At 30.5% G+C, this 25,794-nt stretch overlaps 1 protein-coding gene across 3 annotated transcripts; it reads left to right on the top strand.

The window, feature by feature from the left end:
• Positions 1–2,769: 2,769 nt before the first annotated feature.
• DIP-alpha (Dpr-interacting protein alpha) lies at positions 2,770–24,863 on the top strand. 3 transcript variants are annotated; one of them, XM_070635667.1, is made up of 13 exons: positions 2,770–2,888; positions 4,734–5,091; positions 13,091–13,200; positions 13,354–13,495; positions 13,555–13,598; positions 15,367–15,467; positions 18,240–18,331; positions 18,419–18,547; positions 20,935–20,951; positions 21,132–21,234; positions 21,298–21,468; positions 22,417–22,617; positions 22,681–24,863. In XM_070635667.1, exons 2-13 carry the CDS (start codon positions 5,040–5,042, stop codon positions 22,887–22,889), a joined length of 1,371 nt encoding a protein of 456 aa, XP_070491768.1. In that variant the 5' UTR covers positions 2,770–2,888; positions 4,734–5,039; the 3' UTR covers positions 22,890–24,863. The 3 variants fall into 3 exon arrangements, with proteins under 3 accessions (XP_070491768.1, XP_070491770.1, XP_070491769.1); XM_070635669.1 differs by having other exon boundaries at positions 2,789–2,912; XM_070635668.1 differs by having other exon boundaries at positions 2,789–2,928.
• The last annotated feature ends 931 nt before the right edge of the window (positions 24,864–25,794 follow it).

The following is a 25,794-nucleotide window of genomic DNA, read 5'->3' as shown; positions in this document are numbered from 1 at the left end:
GGCCCCTCATGACTACGCCTCTGAGTAGGGAGGAGGTGGGGGTATAAAAATTGAAAACTTAACATATCTGTCAATTGTAATTTTTTTAACACGTCTCACTTTTACTAATGTAATTTCATATTTTTTTATCTCATCCCTCCTGTCTCACTTCCTCGATATGTAACAAAAAAAAAAAATGTAGCATAATAAAACTTTTTCCATTTTGCAAGCGAACAATTTGAGCACAAAAAAAAAGTTTTAAAAGCTTTCTATAATAATTTTTCATAGCAAATGCCGTTTTTGAATAAGAGATAAAGTTTCTGTTTTTTTTTCTGTTCCAATTTTTATTTTTGCCACTCTTTCAATCCAAATGACTCATATGTGCATCAAGTTTGTCGTTGTGTAACTTTTTTTTATTATTTTAATTTAAAAATTTCTAAAGAAATGCATTAAATATTTTTGAGAATTAATTTTTTTTGTTGTTGTTGCCATATGTCCTAAATGTTGAACTAATACGTCGGTATTGAAGATTTAAATTTTACAATACATGATAGACGACTGATGTATTGTAAAATGTAGATGAATAATGGAAACTGATGGATGTGTAAATTTGTATGAAACAAGATGATTTCGTTAGAATCAAATCAGCACTATCAAAATTTTGCATGTACTATAATGTCTGGCTGGAAAATGTAGGAAGTCAGAAGGGTTAGTGAGCAGGGTTGGGGTTGTGGGTTGAAAACCTCCTCTACTCCCTTTTTTGGTTAAAAAAAATCTTTAATTTCCTAAGGATTTTCTTGAGAAAATTCCAAAACTGAGAACCGAATTAACAAAAAAATCGGAAAACCTTAACAAGCTAGAGTGGACAAAAATACGCTAGAACTAGACATTGACTAGACATTAACTTGTTATACCGTATTTTTGTACACTCGAGAAGTAAGTTTAGCAAATCTATTATTTTTATCGCATTTTTTTATAAATAAATAAAGCTTAATAAAACATGTATTTTGTCTGGTCGGCTGCCGATGAAAACTCTTTACCCACACATCGTAGAAAGTCCACATAGATCAGTTTAAATGAGTTATTGCTGTATCACATAGTTTTAAATCTTGTGATCATTCAAAATTTGATAATTACTGATTTTAATTCAATTCATATTTTATTTGTAAGCATAACTGAAGTTGGCTTAAATAAAGGATTTGAAATCGAAAATTTGAATTTTAAATAACACTCGACCGGCACATATTGAAATGTTCCCACCACGACGAAGAGGTGGTAGGTGAAAACAATCGGATTTGCCAAGTGGTTGCCACTTGGTTCTAAGTATACTGTGTGCCGATCGGGACAGTTACATATGTCATTTTCTAAATGGAATAATTCAAATATTAATAAAATCATATTTTCTTTAGGATGCCGAATAGATTACTCACTTACTTACTGGAAGTATGGAACTATGCTGGAGACTCTATTACTGGCCTGATCACAATTTTTTTTACGAATAATCCTTTTTTTGCATCTAACTGACATTCTCTTAGAATTGATCTACGTCACGATGCCTTTGGAGCTCTATGAAGTCTTTTCCATTTTGGATTCTTCCTAGGGCGGTAAACCAAAGATATGTTTCCAATGAATTCTTATTTTATTGCAAAATTATTGAAAAATGCTAAAGCTTGAATTGCTATTCAGTTTACTAGTAAAATGAAGATCACCATTTTTCTTTGAACTGTGTCATTTTAATGCCAACAAAGCTTTCCAAATATTTTTAAATCAAAAATTCAAATGAAACTTATTTTCAAAAAATCCTCCAAAATGTTACACAAATGACGTCATGAAACATTTTAAACCATGCTATGTCGACTTTTACACGTGCCGCACTAAAATCGGTGATTTGACTACAAATGCCAAATGATGAAACTTTAAATAGATTTTTAGAGCATTTTAAAGTTGAACTAAAAATTCAAATTTCAATTTTAATAAATTTTCTAAATCGTTGAGTTCAATTATTAAATAATAATCATGCAAAGCTTTATTTCCATTCAATTACATCAGCAATCGCGAGAAAAATTGAACGCGCGAGAACATTTTAATCTGTTAAAATCAAAACAAACAAATCCACTAGACGCGTTAATTAATTTAAATCGATTATTTATAAACAAAAATCTGCAACAATTGAATATTCAGCCTAGTTGCACTCTTATCAAGTCCTTTAAATTTTTGTTATTTTTTCCCCGGCTTAATGCGCATTGTTTTCAACTGCGCAGCACCAGCACCAATCAAAATATTAACTGATTGTTGTCAATGCTTCATGCTTTTACGTTTCATATTCAACAAATTGAAGAACTTTAAAAATGTTTCTGATTCCATTGAAATTCAACCCGAATAATATGATGATGCAATGTTTCAAGGACTAACTGCTAGTGATGATTGTTTGATGAAAGCATTATCAAGCATTTTTTCCCTCTTTTTCCATACTTTTTCACATCCACAAAAAGAAGAAAAAAAAAGAAACTTTTTTTTTGCGAATCTCATTCTTCTTTTCACATTCTTTATTTTTCTTGTTTTGCATTCACATACGAATCAGTTTTATTTTGTCGTCGTAAATAAACGGATGCTCTATCTCGTTATCGTTTTACATATCACCACAAAAATATATTTATATATTTTGTTTTAATTCATCTTGTTCTTGTTAATAAAAAATATGATTTTTTATTATATCTTTAACATGATGAGATGTGTAATGAAATAATTAGAATTAAATCCTTAAGGAATTAAAGTTTTGTTTTTTGAAGACAAATTCTTTTGAGTTTTTGGATGAAAAGTGAGAATTTTGTGGTGTGTTAGACAAACATGACATGTTAATAAAGATATTCATTTATCAAGTGCAAATTCATTTTTGAACACTAGACAGGGTTGGTGCTTATTTGTGTAACTCGGTCGTTGATGTTGAGTGTAATTGAATTAAATTTGAAAAGCATGAATCGGGTGATCAATCAAAAATCTGACGCTTGGTCGGCGTGACTCTAATTCAGAATCAGACACTTTAGTGAAAATTCTAGAAATAATGATTTTTATGAATTTTGCAATTTGATAATTTTACAATAAAAATTTGAAAAAATCATGATAAAAATTTTTGACTCCGATTTGAAAGTGGATTCGACTTAAATCCAGCACCATGCCTGACTCACGCCGACCTCGTGTTAGATTTTGAATTGATTAACCGACTTATATTGTTCAAATTAGATTTTAAAGAAATTGAAGAATTTTCATGGAATTTATTCATGAATTAAAAAATCTATAGATAATTGTGAAATAGTGTTGATTAGGGACCGTTTGGAAACTATTGAACGCTTAAGGCAGTGATTGGCAACTTTTGTGATGCCAAATTTTTTTAGTAATACCATGAATCGTGTGCCTTGTGCCGTGTTCGGTTTTAGTGGAGGCTTACCACCAAGTGTGTTGCGAAAAATAAAATACTAGAAGATTTAACAGCTCACAAAAGCTTGCTTATCTTAAATACATACTAGTTAGCGTTGCTCTGAGCTTACTCTACTGTTTTGCCAACAGAAGATTGCCCACTACTGACTTAAGGGGTTCACATACTAGTCAAATCAAATTTTGATTCATTATATTACTAAATTGGAGTTGTTACGTAAATTCCTTAACTTAAAGAATCAATAATTCATTCAAATGTTTTTTGAAAAATTAAAAAGCACGATCACTAATTTGTTCGTGAAAATTATTCAGTTTTTGACGTATTTATGATTCCTTTGCAAAAAAAAATTTCAAAAAAATTCTTGTCTAATCTGTAAATTAATAATTTGACGAAAATAAACGTTTTTTAAAAAATAAATGTTAATTGGGGTGATTCTGGGTCAGCGTTATCAAATAAATCAAATTAATTTTTGAGAGTATTTTGTGATTAGAGCTAATAATACAAAATTTAGTAAATTAAAATACAATAAATGATTTTTATTACATTTCGACTTTAATCATGATTATATATTTAAATATTCAAGAATCATGATAAGAATAAATCCTTTGGGTTTTATAAATATTCAATTCAAAATTAATATTTTTTTGTCACAAATCTCAAAGTCAAGTCGAATTTATTCGAGTCTTGATTTTTTTTTGGAAAATGTAACATTTTTAATTAGAAGATTTTAAACAACCTTTAATTAGAAAATGCAAATATAAAAATTTTAAATTTTTTCAATATTTTTTAAATTATTTTTTTTTGAAATTTCATTGAAAATTTTAAATTTTAAAATTTCAATTTTAAGAAAAGTTTGTTGTGAATATGATTTTAAATATTTCAAATTTTCATTTTAAATTTTTTAAAATTTCTTTAAAACTCAAATTTTAATTTTAAATTTTTTTAAATTTCAAAATTAATTTTTTTTTTCAAATTTCAAAATTTATTTTTTTTTTTCAAATTTCAAAATTTATTTTTTTTTTCAAATTTTTATTTTTTTGAAAACGTTTAGTACAAAACTAAATTTAATAAATCTTTTAAAGTACCGAATTAAAATGCGTTTTTTCCTCGTTTATAAAATGCCAAAGTAGGAGATCAGCACCATAAAATTTAACCATCAATAAATTCACCACTAAAAGTTAATTTTTCATGCTCAATTAAAAACATATTATTTAATAAAATAAAAAATTCCAATTAAAAATCCATGAAAAATTCCTCAATAATTTCACTTTCAATCAATGACCATGTGCTAATCTGATATTATCCGCAATTAACTTTAAAGTCCAACAACCCTGCATATATAAACAAGTGAGAAGAAAGGAAAATAAAATAAAAAAAAATATTGAAAAGTTAATTCAACATAAAAAAGTACATAAAAAAAGCAGTGTTTGGATTCAATGCAATCATAATTTATATCTCGCTTCCAGCATAATAATGGAAAAAATGTGAAAGTGTAGCTGAAAAAAAAAAGAAAAAAAAAAGTTTAAATATTGTCACATGATAAAAGGAAATATTTCTCCTCTGTGTAAAAATCTCGTTTTGTGAAAAAAAAGTTTATTTTTTTTTGTGTTTCACGACGACCGCAAAAATGGATAAAATGTTGTTGTCTAGAATAGTGATATTCGCTGTTATTTTTCAAAGTAAGTGTCGACGAAAGTGCAACAAAAGAGCGGGAAATGTTAAAGTTAAAACTAGTGTAAAATAGCGAAATTTGTCAAGTGAATTAAAAAACTTTACTACTATATGCTGCTCGCTTTTGAACACTCTTTAGATCCAAAATAGCATTATAGCTTTATTAAATGATGTAAATTTATGAGAAAATGCTCTTAGTATTATAGCTATTTCAATATATTTATATGTTATTGTGTTATGGGATTTCGATGATATTTTTCTCAAATTATTCGCATCTGGGGAGAGACAATTTTTGAGAAAATATACTTTTATGCTCCACAAACTTTGTCGCTTCTTAAAGTTGAGTTTGGGTTTTGGTTTAAAAAATTTTTAAATTTTTTTTTTGAGGAAATTTGGAGGTTAAGGTCGGTTACGCTAATATTGATAATAGCTTTTGTTTGAAATCTGTGCTAATAGCCGAATCTGTGATTTGACAGTGTTTAAATTGATTCGTGGTCTGTCTACAATAAAATGTATAAAATTGATTAAAATATCTCTCCAGAATTCTGAAAAATACTTTAGAATCAAGTCAATCATCTTGGAATTGTCGAAAACTTTTTAAGTGGAAGAACATAGCTGAGCAGACATGGCCAAATTGTGTCTGTTTAATTTCAGTTCTGGCTCAGATTTTAATTATTTTAGTTAATCTAACATAAAAGTTTTATTCTGAATAATGGATTCCGAGTGGGTTTCGAACACACGTTGTTCTACGACTTCGAGTCGAGTGCTCTCATACCAATAAACTATCAAGGTTTATTCGGCCATGTGGCAAAGTGACATCATATAAATTTCATTTTTTGAATCTTACTATGTTTAAGGTTCTAGAGAAAAAGATACTAAAACCAGATTGAGGATCGAACCCACGTCTTCTTGATTATGTATGTTAAGTGCTCTTACATAATGAACTACTGGGAGATGTTAGGGAGCGTGGCACAAAACACTATTAAAACGTCTGTATAAAGTGCTCATTGAACAGCTCTTATCGTTGTATTGGTCCATAAATTTAACAGAAAAAAGTACAAAATTCAACTTAGTCCTTTGGAAAAGTTCCTCACGAAAGGTCCTTGTAGGTTATCCCGAACGACAAAATGTGGCAAATTTCTTTTATCATCGTAAAAATATGTCCAAATCAAACCGTTACAGTGCTGATAGGACACCTTAAAGTCGTGCCATCTAAGCATAATTCAAAATTTAGCGACAGTTATCAGAACACTTAGCGTAAGGTTATCTAGGTATAGCCAATTTTAAGTAAAATTCCAACATTACAAAAAACCACTTAAATAGAACAAGCTGCAATTAATCAACGATTCCTAGTATGCTCCAGATATAATCTTGCCATTTATGGAACTTGCAATGAAATGATCATGTTGATTCCACTCATTTTACTCCTGATTTTTTTCGTTAAAAATTGGATTTACTATAATCTCAATTACTGAAGCTTAATAATTATAATCCATTAAATATTCGTCAATGATTGAACTTTTTCAATGAAAATATTTCCATACTGTGTAGTAAATCTGAACTCCTTCTTCCCAAAAATGCCGCAAAATTCATTCAAGTCTTTGTCATTTTTTTATCATTCATTATACAACCCCTGTTTTTTTTGTGTCTGTTTCTGTCTCTCATTCATTCATAGCGATGCACTTGATTCACAATGAATATTTAACAATTGTATTTGTGAAATTATTGTGCACATTTTTCCATATTGATTTACTGACTTTATTCTTTACACACAAAAAAAAGAGAGGAATAAAAAGTGCAGAATTATGTCGAACATGATCATTGAGATACCATGTGTGCTTGCTTCCATCTTCTTCCTATACTTTAAAGTGCATATGTGTGCATTTATGCTGACGAGACTTAAATCGTTTTACAACAATTGAAAATAGAAAATTGCAAATATTGTAAAAGTAAATAAATTCAATTGAAAATCCACATTATGGGTTGATAATCATGATGATTTGTGGCATTGTACAATGTACTCTCTTTTTTTGTGCAATAAAAAGTGCTTACCGCAGCCTTAATTATTTAATTTTATTATTTTTTGCATTCGCAACCTTTTATTTGCTCATAATTGGTGGCTTAGTAATTTATACATTGACAATTTGAACAATTGTTGCTATTTCATTTAAAATGTGCTTAATTTTATGGCTGGATTTCAATTTAGTAAAATTGTTGAATAAGTGTTAATTATTTGAATATAAATTGGGGATGATATTATGGGTAATTAGATTATATTTAGCATTATATGCTGAATACTAGATTGAAGCCCTTTAAAAATATTAGGAAAATATATAAAGGGGAACTATTAGGACCTCTTGGAAGTGAAGTTGGGTGATACATAAAAGTGCCGTGGTTCACAGGATACTTGTCATTCATTAAATCTGTTCCAAAATCGCCACTTCTCTTCTTGTTGAGTAAAATCTAAAAATTGATCCAAGGAAGCATTGAAATATGATGAATAATTAGTTGAATTTTTGATTGATTCGTTGAATTATTGTTCAAATTGTGAATAAGTCCGATAAAGCTATTCTTGTTCGTAGAGCTGTTTGAAGGTTGCTTTCTTGCTAAAAATCTAAATACTCTTTAAAAAGTGAATCCAAAATCATCGATCTCTTTGATAGCACTCAGTTACATGCATCGATTTTGACCCATTCCCTACCTGTCTCGCCCCGAATTGTCATGAAGCATGATCATGAGAATGCTTATAAAATTTAGTATTTAGTTTTTAAAAGTTGTCTGTTAGGGTCCTTAATATCCCCTGTACAAAAGTGTGTTTGAGACGACTGCATTAAACCTTCAACAAGGGAGTTCTCAGGGGGAAGTTTTGAGGATCCAAAATCAAAACCTTTTGGAAAAAATATTTCAATTCGCTTGGACTTATCAATCAGCTGCATACAGGTTGCATAGCTCAAAGAAAATATAAGTTTGAAACTCAGCAAAATTTATGGCAGTTTTGGCTTACTTTGATTACTTATTTACTTATAAGTTACTTACTCTAGACAGCTGCCCTTTCCCAATATCAACATCTTTAGCTTGCTAAATTTTAATGATTAAATGTCTATAATATTAAATTACATATCCTGTTGAAGTCTTGAAAAATTTGAATTTTCCGGCATAATATTTTTCCAGTCCACAATCAATCAGCTTCTAGAAGAAAAAAAGTATCAACATTTCATTTCTTCTTGCATCTCCCAAGAATGTCAAGATTTCACTTATTTCATGCTTACAAATGTGAAAAAAATAATAATTTTTTAAATATGAAGAATAGTATCTCATTTGATACTGCCTTGGGTGATGACTAAAAAATATGTGCATATGATCCATCATTATTTACTTCTTTTTTTCCGAAAAAATATACATATTTTCCTCAATAAATAATTTTTTTTCCAACATTTTTTCCCTCACTTATAAAGTGAAAAAAAGGAATCGTCTGATCGAAAAAAAACTTCAACTTCCGTTTTCATAGTTCACCCATTTATTATCATATTGCCATTGAGAAACTTTTTGTTATTGTGCATTTCTGTGTTGGTGGAAAAAAAAGAGAAGTCGGAACGACATAATAGGTTTCACATAGATAAAAATTCACACACATATTTTGGTTCACCACATTTCTCGTACAGTTTATTTTATTTTATTCCTTTTTTTTTACTCCGTATTTTTCCTCTCGTTTTTATTCAACGCGTGTATTGTGTAACCTTGTTGGATCTATGGGATACACTTTGTCGTTATGAAGTAGATTATTTAAAGTATTAGGCAATGGATTTTATTGTATGAATCTTGTGGGGATGTTAACTTCACATACTTACTTCTCGTCATTGTCTCTATCGACAGACTCTCTCCAAGAGTTCTTTGGACGCCTTCATGCTCGAGATGTTAACTTTACTTTGCTGTAATCGAAGCCGTTGTTGATCTTGCTTCAGACTTACTTACTCCGCTGACTGTATTGATCAGTTATGATCCATGGCCTTTCGATGGTACCTGGCATTTATCGTTTAGTATCGTTTGCCAATTTACTTGTAGATTTCATTCAAGGGAGCTATACTTTACGTCAATTTGATATCTACACGCAAAGCTTTAATGTATCATTTCCCTAGCAGGCAAAATGCATGCTTTCAAGAACTTACACTACTTTAATATACTAGTTTAGCACGCTCTCGAGTGTTTCTCTCAAAATGGACAAAGAATTCAGTGCTTCCAGCTTTCACGAATCTCTGCCAAATTGACAGCACTCTATATAATGACTGAGAAAACAGTCTCAGGTGGGAATCGAACTCATGTACTCACAAAAGAGTGTTACAGATTTTCGATTTGTTGTCTAATCACTTGATCATAGAAGCCTTATTCTCGCAATGACAGATTTGACTGTTTATGGTTTAGTATCCTAGATTCCGTTCTGCTCATGTACCACAACTTCTTATAGGAATGAATTCCGAAGTCGATTTTGTATCTAAAAGTCGATTCAAGTCAGCTCGATTCTATATAAAATTCGAGTCAACTTCTAGCTCTGCCTAGGATTATTTGAAATTGACTTGTCAAATCGACACTTCTGCTATTAAAAAATGCGCTAAAACGATTGACTTCCAATTTATTTGTAATTGTCTCTTTTTGTTCATCTCTCTGTCTCACTTTCCCTTTGTCTCCTCATACGAAGGAACATATTCCTTCATCGTGATATCCACGACATATTTTTACCATATTTTTATGATTTCATCAGTAATCGGACAATTCTACATGAGTGCATTCCATGAAATAAGAGAAACTAGAGGAAGAAGCAGCAAAAAAAAATGGGATTTTGTGTTTTATTTCTGCTCTAAAAAAGAACAATTTTCAATGAAACACATGCAATTGTTGAAATTCTATAAATTCATATCGTATGGCTTTTTTTTTATTCTTGGTATGAACAGGCAGAATTATAAAAAAAATATCACATGTAGGAGCTGTAATTATCTGTGAATTGTGTGATAGACAGAAGAAAGTGTTGAAATCTTGCCAATTGAGTCTGTCGGAACAATGAAATTGAAATAAAGATCCAAAAAATTCCTTTTTATCGCGATGAAAAAAATGAAAAAATAATTTTAGATTATAATGTAGTAACTCCATTAAAATTTATTATGGACTAGACGATGAAAATCATTTTGTGAAAAATTTGCAGTATTAAATGGATGTGAAAATACAGGATTTTAATTTCATTTGTCTGGATTTGCGCGGGACTAGTGAAATATTTTATGCAGAAATGCTTTTTAATTAGGATAAATTTGATATGTGGGATTATGGTATTGTTGAGCTATATATTATTTTGTTGTTGAAAAATTCCCATGAGATTTATGTTTAAAGTCATAAAAGTTTGAAGTTAAATTTAAACTTAGTTATGTACATATCCGCGCGTGTACATATCTCAATCAACAATGGTATTTAGCGGATACCATGAGCAGGTTGTACACTTGACATTTGGTTAGTTCCAGATTCAGAGTCACATACCTTTAATACTTGAAACTTAATTCACTATCAAACTTAATGAATGGAATCTTGAGGATCGTTATCTTGTCACTTACTACGTTCGCTTTTCGGGACAGCTTAACCAAATATGAATGCCTGGAAGCTTTATAACATAGGGAAGGAAGGAGGTGGAATTAAAAATTCATTGCTGCGTAATATAATAAATGCTTAGTGTACGGTATAGTAGAAAAATAGGACACTTTTTTAGGGAATCGAACCTGTGTCTTATGATTTCTGATCTTATGCTCTAACCACTGAGCTATAGGTGCTGTTTTGAATACTTGACAAAAATGTCAATTTAAACTATTATTCTGCTCTAAAGGTTTCTAAGCAAATTCTATGTGTTTACCGTTGATGCGACCTTACTTGCAAACGTCAGCATTAAGTTTTCCCAATTCCCATTCAAATTCAATGCAGTTATATGGCGCGAATACACACCGAGTTGGTATGACTAGATATCGCGAAAAAGCACTCAAATCTAACTAGACTTTTCCTGGGATCGAACCCTGGGCAGACTCTTTAACCACTACGCCACTGCTGCTATTTTCTATCTAGACCCAATGAATTAGATATACCTAATATCTGAAAAGAATGAATTCTCATTGAAATTTGGAACCAAAAGTCTTTAAAAATTTGAAAAATAAATTTAAAACGATTTTCTATCTCCTTCTAGTAAAATTTACAGTTTGTCATGAAGTCATTTATCATTTTAGAACATTAAAAAAATGTACCATAACCTTGTAGAAGTTCAAAAGTAACAGCAACAATCAATAAAATAAATTTATTGAATGTGGTGTTGAAAAAAAAATTGTTCAGTGCCAATGGAAAATAAGTTATCAGTTCTGTGTTTAAATTAACATGTCTTTAAATGTACAATGTCTGTTTCATAAATTATTTTAGGTTTATTTCCACTAAATTTTCTGTGCATATTCACACCGTACTCGATATGATACAATGCTAAATTGGAACATTGAGCCATATATAGCTATTCCGCCACTGCGTTAGTAAGGCCTTTGTGCCCAAGTGATTATGAAACAGATCGGAAATCTGCATTCTACTCTTTTGTGAGAATGTGGGTTCGATTCCCATCAGATGCCGATCTCTCAATCCAGTACATAATGTGTTGTAGATATGACTAGGATTCGCACAGTGATCATTGACATTGTAGTTAACTATATAATTGACTAGATGCAATATATTCGTCCATATAGCTAGACATGCTTGTCAATTATAAACATATCCTCCATAAAAGCTCTACAAATGTCAATTTGCATGAAAATTCGAATACCCTCGATACTTTACCCATCTTTCGGTGTGAATATGTTTACGTTGGCTTTAAATCCGATTTACTAGTTTGAACATAAATTGTCCTCAAAACATGTTAAAAAAATTTTTACGGTACAAAAAATTTTTTTTGACAGTTTTCGGAGATTCGCTTTGGGGCAAATTGACTTATTGATTCTTTGGTACATATTTTTAATGCTCTTTTGCTTTAATATTCATCTAGATGTGATCAATATTAAGAATTCTTCTATTTATAGATAGATATTAAACTTTTTGATTTAAGGTAGAAAAGAATATTAAAGAAATTTTTTTGGACTCAATAGGATTTTAATAGAAAAGTGATGATAGTATTGTTCTGCTTAATGCAGAATTTAATAACAATATCAAATAAATTGCATCTTTTGATTCGATGCAATGAAAAAACGACTTATAAAGATAGCCACAAACTTCCACGTCGACTTCCGATAGAAGCAGTGGCTTGCCCCTTGTACTAAGTATGATATTAGTTCCATATTCAGACATGAATTAGAAATCTAAATGACAAATTTCAGCTCAGTCGAACTTTATTGAGATTCAAAATCCCCAAAAAATGTGTTTTTCGACTTTGAGGTTAAAAACCTACTTAACCTCAAAATTACACAAAATGCAAAAATTTCCTGAACGGTTTGTGTGATATATTTTTATGAGATTATGGATGTGCTTGATAAAATGGCATCAAAATTTTTTTAAAATATTCGCTTCCTGAGGCTATAGTTTGTAGAATTTCCAAACACGTGTTTTTTGCACCATGCGCGTGCACAGCGCAATCAATTATATGTCATTTTATGCGTAATTCGGCTCCGTTTATTTATGATAATTTTGCCTAATCGAGTCTGACAGAAAGAAAGCAACCCAAAATCAAATTTTTAAATATTTTCACATCATACTTGACGGGAACCAAGCTAGTTCCAATCATAAAAATTCAACATTTAACAAAAGTTCAAATGAAATTGAACCTCCACAATAATTAATTAAATTTCTATTTTATGACAGCAAAAGTCGTTGATATTTAACATACCCGCTCGACCTATCAAAAAGGCACTTCTCGTCTGTAATCATGCATACATATATATTAATAGACTAAAGTTAATTATGAGGAATTAATTATTTAACATTTTATTTTTTTTTTTTCGTTTCTAATTACAGAAGCTTTAATGTTTCAGCCTGAATTTGCGGATCCCATTGTAAATATTTCAGTAGCTATAGGCAGAGATGCAACATTCACATGCCATGTAAAACATTTAGGTGGTTACAGGGTAAATTACTTTATATATATTTTAAAATATTAAATCTAACAAAATTTTATGATTTTGACATTGATTAAATTGGAAGTTTTTTGTACGTACAGCACAAGTTCCAAAACAGATTTCTGAATGAGTCTCGCTTAATACAATTATCATATTTTTCAGGTGGGATGGGTGAAAGCAGATACGAAAGCCATCCAAGCAATTCATGATCACGTCATTACACATAATCCACGAGTGAGTGTATCTCATTTGGACGTTAATACGTGGAATTTGCACATAAAATCTGTCACTGAGGAGGACAGAGGTAATTTTATTTGCTAAATTCTATTCCGTACCTAAATTGACGTTAATATTCATTCATAGGCGGTTACATGTGTCAAATAAATACAGATCCAATGAAAAGTCAGGTGAGTGTAAAGCCATTTCAGTCATTCTCGTGTCATATTCAACAAGAGTTGTTCATCTACGTCAGTGGTGGACAACCTTTGGTCCGCGGAACCCTATTCTCTTGCAAAAAATGATTGGAATCGCCATAGAACCATACAAAATGTATGGTTTTGATCGACGCATACCACAAAGTGTCCCGCATCACACAGGTTGTCCACAACTGTTGTACACGGGAAAACAAAGTTTTTCTTTTGTTTTCCATTCATCTGGTGACAAGTTAATGATAAGGAACAAAACAGAATTGTCTCTGTGGATGGGAGAAAATTTTTCACTTAAGAAAGTTTTCTATTTCCATGATGAGGAGTGGGATTATAAATGACAAATTGAGCAATATGACGAAAATTGAATTTATTCTGTTATTTTTTTCTGTGTTCTGTTCCTTTATTACCGCACAAATTCACTTTGAGAATTTATGATACTTTTGTTTATGTTTTTTTTACTCTCTTGTGCGCTCGTAGTGGATATGAAAGTCACAATAAAATTTAAAAACTTTTTTCTCAGCTTTTTGGGATCATTCTTGTTGTTTTCATGATACAACTTTTGTTTAAAGTATCAAATATTGTCAACATCAGAGGAATAAGAACTCTTGATTTCTGCAGGGTTTGGTCATTGAACTAATCTGTCACTTAATTCTTAGTTAAGTGGCTAACCTTTTATTTCTCGCGGCATACTTTGGTTCATGGGATTGAAACCTTGCACAGCATTTGGTTCATGGGATTTTCAAAAATATTTTTTTAGAAACACAAATGTTCCGTGACCCATAGGTTGCGCAACACTGATTTGCGCAACACTGATTTGCACAACACTATCGGGTTGACCACCAAAATACTAACCACCTCCCTCCTTCTCTGAATACGCTCCCAAAGTTTAATACTTCAATCTTTGGCACCAGATTTGTTTCATGCTGAATACACATTGAGATACTGGCATTTAAATTGCTTCTCTACGGCATCTTACGAGCATGAATTGTGACTAGATACAAACATTGAAGATAATACGTAATTCTCCATGGCATACTCGTGTCTTTGGAATTTGCAAAGATAACAGGTGTTTTGGATTTCACTATGAATTGTAGTTCTGAATGGTAGAATATATAGTTGATTATATTCAAATCGAATCGCAGTGCTTTCAGTTCAAAAAGAAGGACTCTTCATAAAATATCCTCACAACTGTTCGTTCCTTAAAAAGTGCACTGAGTAGTCAGCTATGAGCACAATAAAGAATGCATGTTAATTACAGGTGTTCTAGACGTGATCGGAACCGTGATATTCTAAAGTTTTGTCTCCATCTGAGAATGCCAAAATAAGTCACAGCAACTCGGTGAATTTAGAACTAGTTATCAACTGGGTATTTACTTGCCATCAAATACTTATAACGTATTTTTATCCACTAAGAGTCTCCTCACTTTGATTACAAAATTTCATTACGTGCCGATCAGGATGGGATCTAAACTACTCATTATACCAGAATATTGCTCATTATTGTCCATTTGTGTACTTTCTCATACTCATGTCCATGTCCACTTCCAAATTTGAGTCTAAAAAGTTCAAACATTTCTGAACTATAATTAAACATTGAAGTAAAGCATGGAAGGAGGAGAAGAATCTAACTCGGCAGCTTGACTGATACATAGCTCTTAATCAATGCGTGCCTTACCTACCCCAAAACCTCATTAAGTTCAAAACACCAAAAATTAATTCCTTACTTTTCCTCCCCATTTTTATTCAGATTGGATACCTAGACGTTGTGATTCCACCAGATTTCATCCAAGAAGAAACGTCAAGTGATTTGATTGTTCCTGAAGGTGGTTCAGTGAGGCTCACTTGCAGGTATGAGAAATCCATAATTCATATTTCATGTCGCATGCATTATTCTTGCCTTTAAAATTTTTGTGTCTTTAATTTTCGTTAAAAATGTAAAAAAAAATGTATTTAATCACTTTAAACTTTTTATTTCCCCATTTGCTCCTTGTCGAGAATCTTTTCTTGTACATCCTTTACAACTCTTATTTTCCATCACAAACATATATTCATGAGAGCAACATCTGTTAAATTTCCATTCGAATGGGAAAAACTTTTGACGCGTTTTATTTCGTTTTTTTCACCATTTTACTTACTTCTTCTTATTCCTACAACCATTCCTTATTGCCTGCAACTGCATCTTACAAGCTAGAGTAGTTTTATGTAAAAAATAAATCATAAAATCTGGAAAATATTTATGAAGAGTTTTTTGTTTTGTTTCCTATTTTCATAGTTTAATGCTGTTATGAAGCTGCTTGTTAATGATGAGAGAAAAGAGATGAGTTTTCATTGTTTTTGTACATTTCCTAGATATATTCCTTGTGTGTACAGAAATTAGAACAGATGAACTTCATTTTAAACGTTTTTCAGTTCCTCTCTCTCCTTCCTTTTTTGAATCAATTTATGCCACTATATTAAAGTTTAAGATAATTTCCATTTATGCACTTTTCCTCCATCGCATTCGCGCGAGATGATGAATTTTAGTTCAAGAAAAAGTTGAGATGAACATGCTTTTGTAGTTTATTCAGTTTTGCAGTTTGGAAAATTTAAAAATGGAAATGATGTCCGCGAGGTATTGATGAAAATTGTACAAGAATCAGCATTATTTTGATGTAGTTGTGGATATACAGTTTACTGGGTTACTTCAATCGTTACTAGATCTCCTAAAGCTATAGCATATTCAAGGTCAGTGTGAATGCTGACAAACAGTATGCAACGTTTATTAGATCTGAAAAAATGAATTTTTCGTACTTTCAAAAATTTGAATTAAAGCAATACGTTAATATTTCTGACTTTAAAGATATTCGAAATGATTTTGGAAGAAGTTTGAAATGATTTTCGAAAAAGTTCAAAATGATTTTCGAAAAAATTCGAAATGATTTTCGAAAAAGTTCGAAATCTATTGCAGATTATTAGTATCATATTCACACCAGTTTCAGTTCTGTTTAAACGTTTTGGTGATTGGGGAGATTTTCACCCTTAAAGCGTACTCACCTCCGTTCCCCCTCCACCTAAATATACCCTTGCATGGATTGCACACTATGACTCGCGAAACATTGAGCATCTTCTGTTCATAATAAATTCTAAGGAATACTAAATCGTATCGCTAGTTTTACAAGTCAAAAGAATGACCCCATAACTGCACTGAAGGAACTTAAACAACTTTCTCTAAAAAGCATGTCAACATGAACTTTGAACTACTAATTTGAATCAATTCTCTCAATTTAAATGGCATATTTAACAAATAATAACGCAAATCTTTAAAACAAAATTTCCAATTCAATTGTACTTAACAAGAATATGCGCTTCAATTGCATTAAAATCCCATCAAAACTTATCAGTGCTCTTCATTTCACCCATTTAGCATAAAACAGCTTGTCATATTATTACATGAAAAAAAAAAACTATATAAATAAAATATTAAATATGAAAAGAATTGAAAATTAAATTTAATTTTGACTTACATCTATTTAGAGGATGAAAACTTTTCCTTTCTGCATACCCATACCTTACATCCTTTGAACATCATCTATAGCCATACTATTGAAATGGATTTCTTTCATTCTTTTTCCTCAAATTGAGCATAAATTATGTTCATAATAAAAAATATGAGAATGGAATGAGATAAAACATGAAATTAAATTCTTGTGAAAGCTCTTTTCTAGTTAGCTATACTTGATAGCTTTTTTAAGTTTAATTTCTTTCTATAAGTACATAGTTCTTTTTTCCTGTTTTTGAAGTTTTTTTTTTTCCTTTTCCTTTTTTGCTTTTTATTGTATTAAGAACTATTTGCTTGAATGAATAAGAAACTAGTATAGATTTTGTCACTCGTGACCGACATTGTGTATCAAAAAATACGGACAAACGGACGAATTAACTGACGGACAGAAAATCGGACAAACAGACGGATGAACAGACGAACAGACAGTCGGACAAACAAACGAACAGATAGTTGGACAAACAGATGGACAGATAAACGGACAAACAAACGGACAAACAGATAGACATTCAGACAGATGGACAGACAGACTGACAGACAGTCGGACAAAAAAACGAACAGAAATCCGGACAAAGAGACGAACAGACAAACGGACAAACAGACAGATGAATAAACAGACGGACAAATAGACAAGCAAAAAGACGGACAAACAGTCGGACGGATAAACAGACAGACGGACAAACAAACAGATGGACAGAAAAACGTACAGATAAACATATGGACAAACGGACAGAAGGAAAGACAGGCGGATAATCAATCGGACAGACAAACGGACATATAGTCGGACAAACAGACGGACAGACGGACAAACAGACGGACAAGCAGACGAACAAATAGACGAACAAATAGAAGGAAAGACAGGCGGACAAACAGACAGACATACAAATGGACAGATAGTCGAACAAACAGGCGGATAAACAAACGGACAGATTGTTGGACAAATTGACGGAAAGACAGACGGACAAACAGACAGACGGACAAAATGCGGACAATAGTAACCTTTCCTTTCATGAAAATGTGCTAAAAAAATATGAAAACAAAAGGAGTAAAAATTTATTATCTCTTTGCATTTATGTCGACAGAGCACGAGGCTATCCTACTCCGGTTGTGACTTGGAGAAGAGAAGATGGAAATGAGATAATTTTAAAAGATTCAATGGGTTCAAAAACTCCTGGTAAATGTCTATACAAATCTCTCGACTCTTATTATCTTCTTCTTTACATCTTTTCTTGTTCTTATTCTTATTTTTCATCATTCTTAGTTACATCGTTTAGGGGTGAAGTTTTGAAATTGGCGAAAATTGGACGGAATGAGATGGGATCGTATTTATGTATTGCTAGCAATTCAGTACCACCAAGTGTATCTAAGAGAATTTCACTGAATATTCATTGTAAGTATGATTTTTGTAATGTTGAATTTATTTTGAGTATAGTGAAAATGTTGGCGCAGGGAGGGATTTAGATTGATGAGTGATTTGACTCTTTGTGAACAGCTTGACACATGGATTGACATAATATCTAATTATCATTTAGATCAGTGTTGTGCAAGCTTTTTTGCTGCAAGGGATGTGATAAATGCGCAGATCATTCAGTTCATGCCATTTTCGAAGACTTTTGGTTTCACTCAGTTTGAACTGCACTGATTTACACCGTATGTTTTGTTTCATAGGGCAACCGGAAGTCTTGTTAATAACCGAAGATTATGTCAAGTTGTTCACTCGGAACTCTCTTTAGAAGCGATTTCTTAAATTTTTCAAATTTGAAATCAAAGACAATGTGGAAGAACACTAAAATTTTTCAGATACAGTATGTCCCTATCTACTTTGATCAATTGGCTGGGTGAACCATGAGATCTCAACAACCGCACATCGTAGAGAGCTAGGATTTGAAACATTAGCTCCGTGCCATCTAGCTACTGGCTTATCGATGAATTTAATAGCTTAAAAACATGTTTAAATGCTTTAATTGTTGTTTTTAAATTTAAATATGCAAAAACACGTGAAAAATTGTTCTAAAAATTTTGAATTCTAAAAAACCGTTAAATCATGAAATCTTATAAGATCCAAAAGTTTATTAAATGCGTTGTTTCATTCTGTAAACTTTAAGAATCCTTTTAGCATTCTTCTATTAAACAAACTTCAATCAATTTATAGAACGACTTTAAAATTGACAATTAAAAGTTCATGCTACTCATTCCTGAACATTTGGGATCAAACAAATAGCTTGTCTGATTAACTCTGGAAATTTAAATCCATAGATAATTATAATTTTAGATTCAATAATTAGAATCATTAATGAAATGTTCCTTAATATTAAAGACTTCATTCAATATTGTTAACTACAAGAAATTAAGACAAAAAAACTATTCAGCCTTTCTATTAGAAAGGAATATTTTGTAACGTAAACATTACTTGTGGATTTTGTGGTTTATTCTTTGAGGATTACATGGAATTTGTGAAATATTTTCACCCACAAATAGATATAATATAAACTTTTGTTCAAATAATTCCCCCCACCCCCTTCTTGCCATTCTTTTGTGTCACCCATCCACATAACATTGTCACATCTTGCCTAACCTCTTTACATACGTAGTCACAAATATGTAAAAAAATAAAAACATATTGTTACTGTGTTTTATGAGTATTTTATGTTGTTCCGAGGTAATCGCTTTCTTATTCAATTTCATTCTCCTTCCTTGAAAGTACCTTTTTGAGTATTACACAAGATAGGGGAGACTGATACTGATGGAAGGAATAGAGAGTTTATGATTCGTCTTATGTAGCATTATTAGGAATTTTTGAAAATATGTATAAATTTTCAAACTTGTTGCTACTGATAAGAAGGAATAAAAAATTATTTGGAAATGTATTAGGGTGGGGGTAAAAAATGAAAGATTAAGGACTACTCATTTTTTTAGAGGAATAATAAATTTACAAATTTCCTATATGACCTGAATATATGTATGTAAATTTTTGGGGAAATGAGAATTTTGTCCTTATTTTGTCATGAATTGATAATTTTGTAGTTTGAAGGTACATCTAGAAGGCTTTAAAACTTCAATTTTGACATTTAACGGTTTTTGGAAGTTTGAAAAATACTGAGATGACAAAATTTGTCTCAGATGATTTAATCTCAGATCTTTAAAAGATAATTTTTGAGTTTAGTTTAAAAAAATCTCAATTTTTAATATTCAAATATTCTCAGTTTTTTAGACTTTGAAAATTACCGAGATGACTGAAAATTCGATCATTTCAGATTTTTGAATGCAAAACTTCCAGTAAAATTCGTTCAATTTTCTAAAATTCTGTAAAATATTAAAAAGCATTAAAATTGAAAATTTTAAATTTTAATATTTAACGGTTTTATTTAATTTTGAATATTACTGACGTGACCAAATATTAAATTACTTCAGAATTCTGAAAATAAATTTCGAGCTAAATTTATCGAATTTTCAAAATTTCTATAAAATATCCGAAAAAGTTCAAATTTTGAAATTCTTAATTTTAATATTTAAAAAGTTTTTCAAATTTAAAAATTGCTAAATTGTTAAAAAATTCTCTTAGAAATTAACGGATTTTTAAAGATTGAAAATTACTGAGATGACCAAAATCTCAGAATTTTAAAAATGAAATTTTCCAACACAGTCTTTAAAACCTGCGCCAACACCAACTTAATATCAACCACATTACCAACTTTATCTCCTTACAAGAAATAGACTTTCATAAATTCTTTCATCTTCTTTTTCTATTTTTTCTTTCTATATTTTTTCTTACACTAGTTCATCCTGTTATACATGTGAGTATACATTTCTTATTTTTATTTATAGAGCATAAGCAGTAAGGAAATTTATGCAAAAATATTATGTGATGAAATTTTTATGGACATAATAAATTATCCTCACATATATTTAAATAACTAAATAAATATTTATTACATTACTTATATGTAAATATGGAACAAACAAACAAAAAAAAGGTTCCAAATCAGCTAGTTGGAGCACCACTTGGAACGGATGTTCAGATCGAGTGTCATGTGGAAGCTAGTCCACGTTCAATAAACTATTGGATAAAAGATACAGGTATGTGTAATGCATCATTGACCATTGTGAATGGGAGATATAATTGATAGACATTTGCTACAGGTGAAATGATTGTTTCGTCGTCAAAGTACATTGTACAAGAACATTCAAAATCGTTATATGAGATGAAAATGACAGTTATTGTGAAGAAATTTGAGAAGGAAGATATTGGAAGCTATCGATGCATAGCGAAAAATTCATTAGGAGAGGTGGACAGTAGCATACGTTTATACGGTAAATGAATTGGCATTGGCATTTTTTATACACTCAGGGAAAAAATTTAAAAAGTGTTTTTAAAATATTTTTTTGAAAATTTAAAAATGTTTTAAAGATTAAAAGTTTAACAAATTTAAAAATCTGAAAAAATTTTAAACTTTGAAATTTTTTAAAACGTTTAAAAAAATTAAGAATTTAAAAAATTAGAAAAATTTGAAAAAGTTAGCAAATTTGAAAAGTTTAAAAAAATTATTACAAACTTTAACAAATTTGAAAAATATAAAAAAATTAAAAAATTTAAAAAGTTTAAAAAATGTGAAAAGTTTTGTAACAATTTAAACAATTTCAAAACTTTAAATAAATTCAAAAATTTCAAAAAGTTAAGTTTCATTTTATTTAGTTTTATAAAAAATTTAAAAAATTTGAAAAGTAAAGAAATCTAAGAGTAGAATAATTTGGGAATTTTTTTTTAAATTGTTTAAATTTTTTTAAATTCGTTAAATTTTTCAATTTTGTTACATTTTTCAAATTTTTTAAATTTTAAAAAATTGCAAAATTTTTCAGTTTTTTAAAAAAATTTGAAATTTTAAAATTTTTTAAAATTAAAAATTTGTAAAAATTTACAATTGTTCAAACTTAAATTTCTTATTTTTAAATTTTAAATATTTCAACAAATTTTCAAATTTTTCAAAACTTTTGAATTTTAAGATTTCATTGTTAAAAAATTTAAACAATTTTAAAAAGTTGAAAACTTTTAAAAATTCAATATTCAAGTTGAAAATTGCTCACACGATCATATGATTGGTTGATCTAGCAGATAGAGTACTAGACAGATAACCAAGAAGTCACCATGAGTTCGACCCTCGAAATACAATTTTAAAAACCTTTTTACTTATTTTTCCATGAGTGTACACATTGCATGTAATAATAACAAAGACGAAATTAAATTTTACCTTCAAATTATAGAGATACCTGGGCCGACACGTAAAGTTCCACCACCCAAATATGGCGGTAGTGACATGAATGAGGTATCAAAAAATACTAAAAATTCCCAAAGTACAGGCAAAGAGTCATCGAATTTATCACCTCCAAAACCAAATTATAACAGTCAGGATTATGAAGATAATTATAGTTCAAATGAGGATGAAGATATTGATGACCGAAATGGTTAGTAAAAAACCTTATATCCACATAACCTTAATTAACGATCTCATTTAACCCCGGGTTTAGATCCAACAAGAAATGTTCCAATCCAAATTCACGCAACACGTAAACCAAATATCCACATAAATAAAATTTCAAATAATATTGACAGCTATGAGACAAATGGTATAATGGACTCGCGTGGCCATCATCATCATCGATGGCACCTTACACTTCATACGATAACATTATCATCATCAATTATTTTATCACACTATTCACGTTTAATCACATAATGACATTCATTATATGTGGATATTTATGCAGCAGATTCAGGAAACCAACTAAATTAATTTTAAATTATCATGCACAAGCAAATCGTTTTAAAATTGAGTTTTTGGGGATTTAAATATATATATATAAAATTGATGTGAATGTGCGTGGGGGAGGAGGAGGATGTGAGGTGAATAGCATAGATGTGAACTTGGCACAAAACAAAAAGTGAATGAAACCATAATTTAATTTAATTGAAATATGTTCATTGGTAAATTTTATCAGGCACAGATAAAAAAAAAAGCTTTTATTTTTTGGCATCAACATAATGATTTAATTTCGTTCCTCTCACCCCCAACAATCATCATTATGACCTTAAATGACTCATTTTCCTTTTTTATTTCACTTGTCTGACTCGTCTCGGTCTCTTTAAATTAGTTTAAAACTAGTATAAAATACGCCTTATAGGAAGTGCATGAGGGTGGATTGAGCGCATTCTTAAGATTTTCTTGTGTCTATTATTGGAATGTCCAGTTTGGCATCAAATGATTCGAAAGTGTTTTAATACAATTTTGACTACTTGGAAACGATTACTTGAGTAATTCAGAATACCTGAAGAAACATGGAATATGTTCCCAAAATTGAGAATTTAGCTGAGTATGCTCATTGTCTGTTAATGCTTGATAATTCCTTTAACGAAAGACCTAATAGATACACGTAAGCAGTATTCTAGGGAGATAAATTGCTACTTCTTAATCATTTATCTGTCAAGAACAAGTCAAGAAGTGGTTCGGCAGATCAATCTACTAAGTGTGGTTACGGCTTTAGTTAATAATCAAAATTTGGAATTTCGACCTAAGTTCAAATCCCAATGAATTCAATTATTGTATGAATATCCTCTTGTTCTAAAATATAAAGGATTAGGCTGTTTTCTTTTTACGTAACGATTTTAGAGATTGGATTAGACCTAGAAGTCGAGATTTTGTACGGTCGACTAAACTTGACTCGATTTGAATCCGACTCTTTCATACAAAAATCAAGTCGACTTCGAGCTCAAAACGCACAATTCCAAAGAGGACAAAGATTCGATTCCAGTCGAGTCGATCATACTTATTTCGAGTCGACTTCGAGCTCTGAGTAAGGAAGTGTTTTAAAAACTCGACTCGTTAAGCTACAAAATAAGTTAATTGCCTCTTAGTATAATTATGTAGAAATGACACAAAGCTAAATTGAAATCAATTAGAATCTTAGAATATAGAAGTCAAACAAAATCTTGAAGACACCTCAGACAGCTCATAAGTCAGTCAAAATGAAAATTCATAAAATTAAAGCTTATAAAACTTCCACCAGGTCTTTTTCCACCCTCCTGCACAAAAGAAAATGTTTCCTCATTCGCCTTTCTTCCTTTCTATTCATTCTTGCAACTTGTTTTGTGTATACTGTAAATAATTATAATATATTTTACTTCTTTTATAAAATGAAGCAGCAAGCAGTTTGTTGAAATTATTTTTGTTCATTTTATACAAAATATTGTACATTTCTCTTACTTATAATCCTGCTCTTAATTTTCTCCAGATTCTTTAGTGCAGTGGTGGGCAACCTGTGTGTCGCGGGACATTGGTGGGTAGGCAAAAGAGTTTGAAATAGAGTTGCAAAACCTGTCACCTATCACAGGCAAAACCGTACAATTTCTTGATAATTTGTATGGTTTTGTAAGAAAAAAGTGAACAAAAAATTTAAAAATAAAAAAACCGTTACAAAAAAAATTGGTTTTTGGTACCCCTGCAATGTATGGTTTTGGTAGAGGCTTATCACGTGCCGCGTCACACAGTTTGTCCACCACTGCCTTAGTGTAATTTTTCATTTTTTTATATTAAATTGCAATGATTATTAAACAATTATAATAATAACTTCACATTAATACACACACGTATATATACATGATATATTATAAATAAAATACTTAGAATGTAAATGATGATAAAAAAAATTATAATGTGCCGTTATTAGTCAAATAGTTAGATCAAAAAATAATTTATAGCAAGGTATAAATATCTAGAATTAAAATTATATATACAAAAAAAAAAAAAATAATGGAAAAAGCTTTGAATATGAACTATCGGATAGCTTCAATCTTTAAAAAAATTTCTAACTTTTTTTTGTTCATGCTTCAGTCGATCAAATTTCACAATTTTACGTACTTAAGTTAATATTAAGTTTTGGAGATTATTATATTTTCATATGAGAGTTGTTCGATGATGTTTGAAGATTTGTTAATAAAATTTAAATAAAATTTAGGACGGAATAAAAGCTACATAAACTTGATCATACAGTATATGATTTTGATTGAATAATTACTTCCTCATACTTGTGAGCAGAGCTAGAAGTCGGCTTAGGTTTGGTATGGAAAGTCGACTCAATTTTGTACGAAATTAGAGCTGACATCGAGCTCTGACTGTGACTTTTTTATGTACTAGGAATGGTTATTAAATGACGATTAATTTAGAAACGGAAGGGGAGGTCGGGGTGCAGGGGGTATTATCTGATATCTTTCAAAATAGGGATTTTCTACTTTCTTTTAGAAAATTTCAATGATTTTTCTCACAAAACTTTAGCTTTTTTTGAAGTTTTACCCCAATAACCAATTCCTAGCTATGCATCAGCAGGAATTGATTCATAGATTACGTTTCAGAATGACGATAGTTTTTCAATAATGAACAATGTAATTCTCAGAATTTAAGTCACATTTACACAACCTCCTTCTGAATTATTACAAATCCTCAAGAATAGTCTAATAAAGTGTAAGCAGCCGACCACTCTCTTAGGTAGAGTGGTAAGAGATAATTTTGTTACGCCTCAAACATTTTCCAAGGAGATTTTGTTACGAACGGCGATCAGAATTCGGTTCTTTTGTGTTAAGTAATAAAT

Source organism: Chironomus tepperi, unplaced genomic scaffold (assembly GCF_022539635.2).
Source record: "Chironomus tepperi strain 1889 unplaced genomic scaffold, CSIRO-AGI_Ctep_v1 contig_93, whole genome shotgun sequence".
NCBI lineage: Eukaryota > Metazoa > Arthropoda > Insecta > Diptera > Chironomidae > Chironomus > Chironomus tepperi.
Note: the sequence above shows the minus strand (reverse complement) of the source record. Positions and strands in the feature narration are given on the sequence as shown.

Excerpts from the sequence above, each read along its gene's own strand:
- DIP-alpha (XM_070635667.1), top strand. The coding sequence starts at position 5,040 with ATGGATAAAATGTTGTTGTCTAGAATAGTGATATTCGCTGTTATTTTT. Across the intron at positions 13,496-13,554 it reads TGTCACTGAGGAGGACAGAG|GCGGTTACATGTGTCAAATA; the intron begins GTAATTTTATTT and ends ATTCATTCATAG. Across the intron at positions 15,468-18,239 it reads TCAGTGAGGCTCACTTGCAG|AGCACGAGGCTATCCTACTC; the intron begins GTATGAGAAATC and ends TTATGTCGACAG.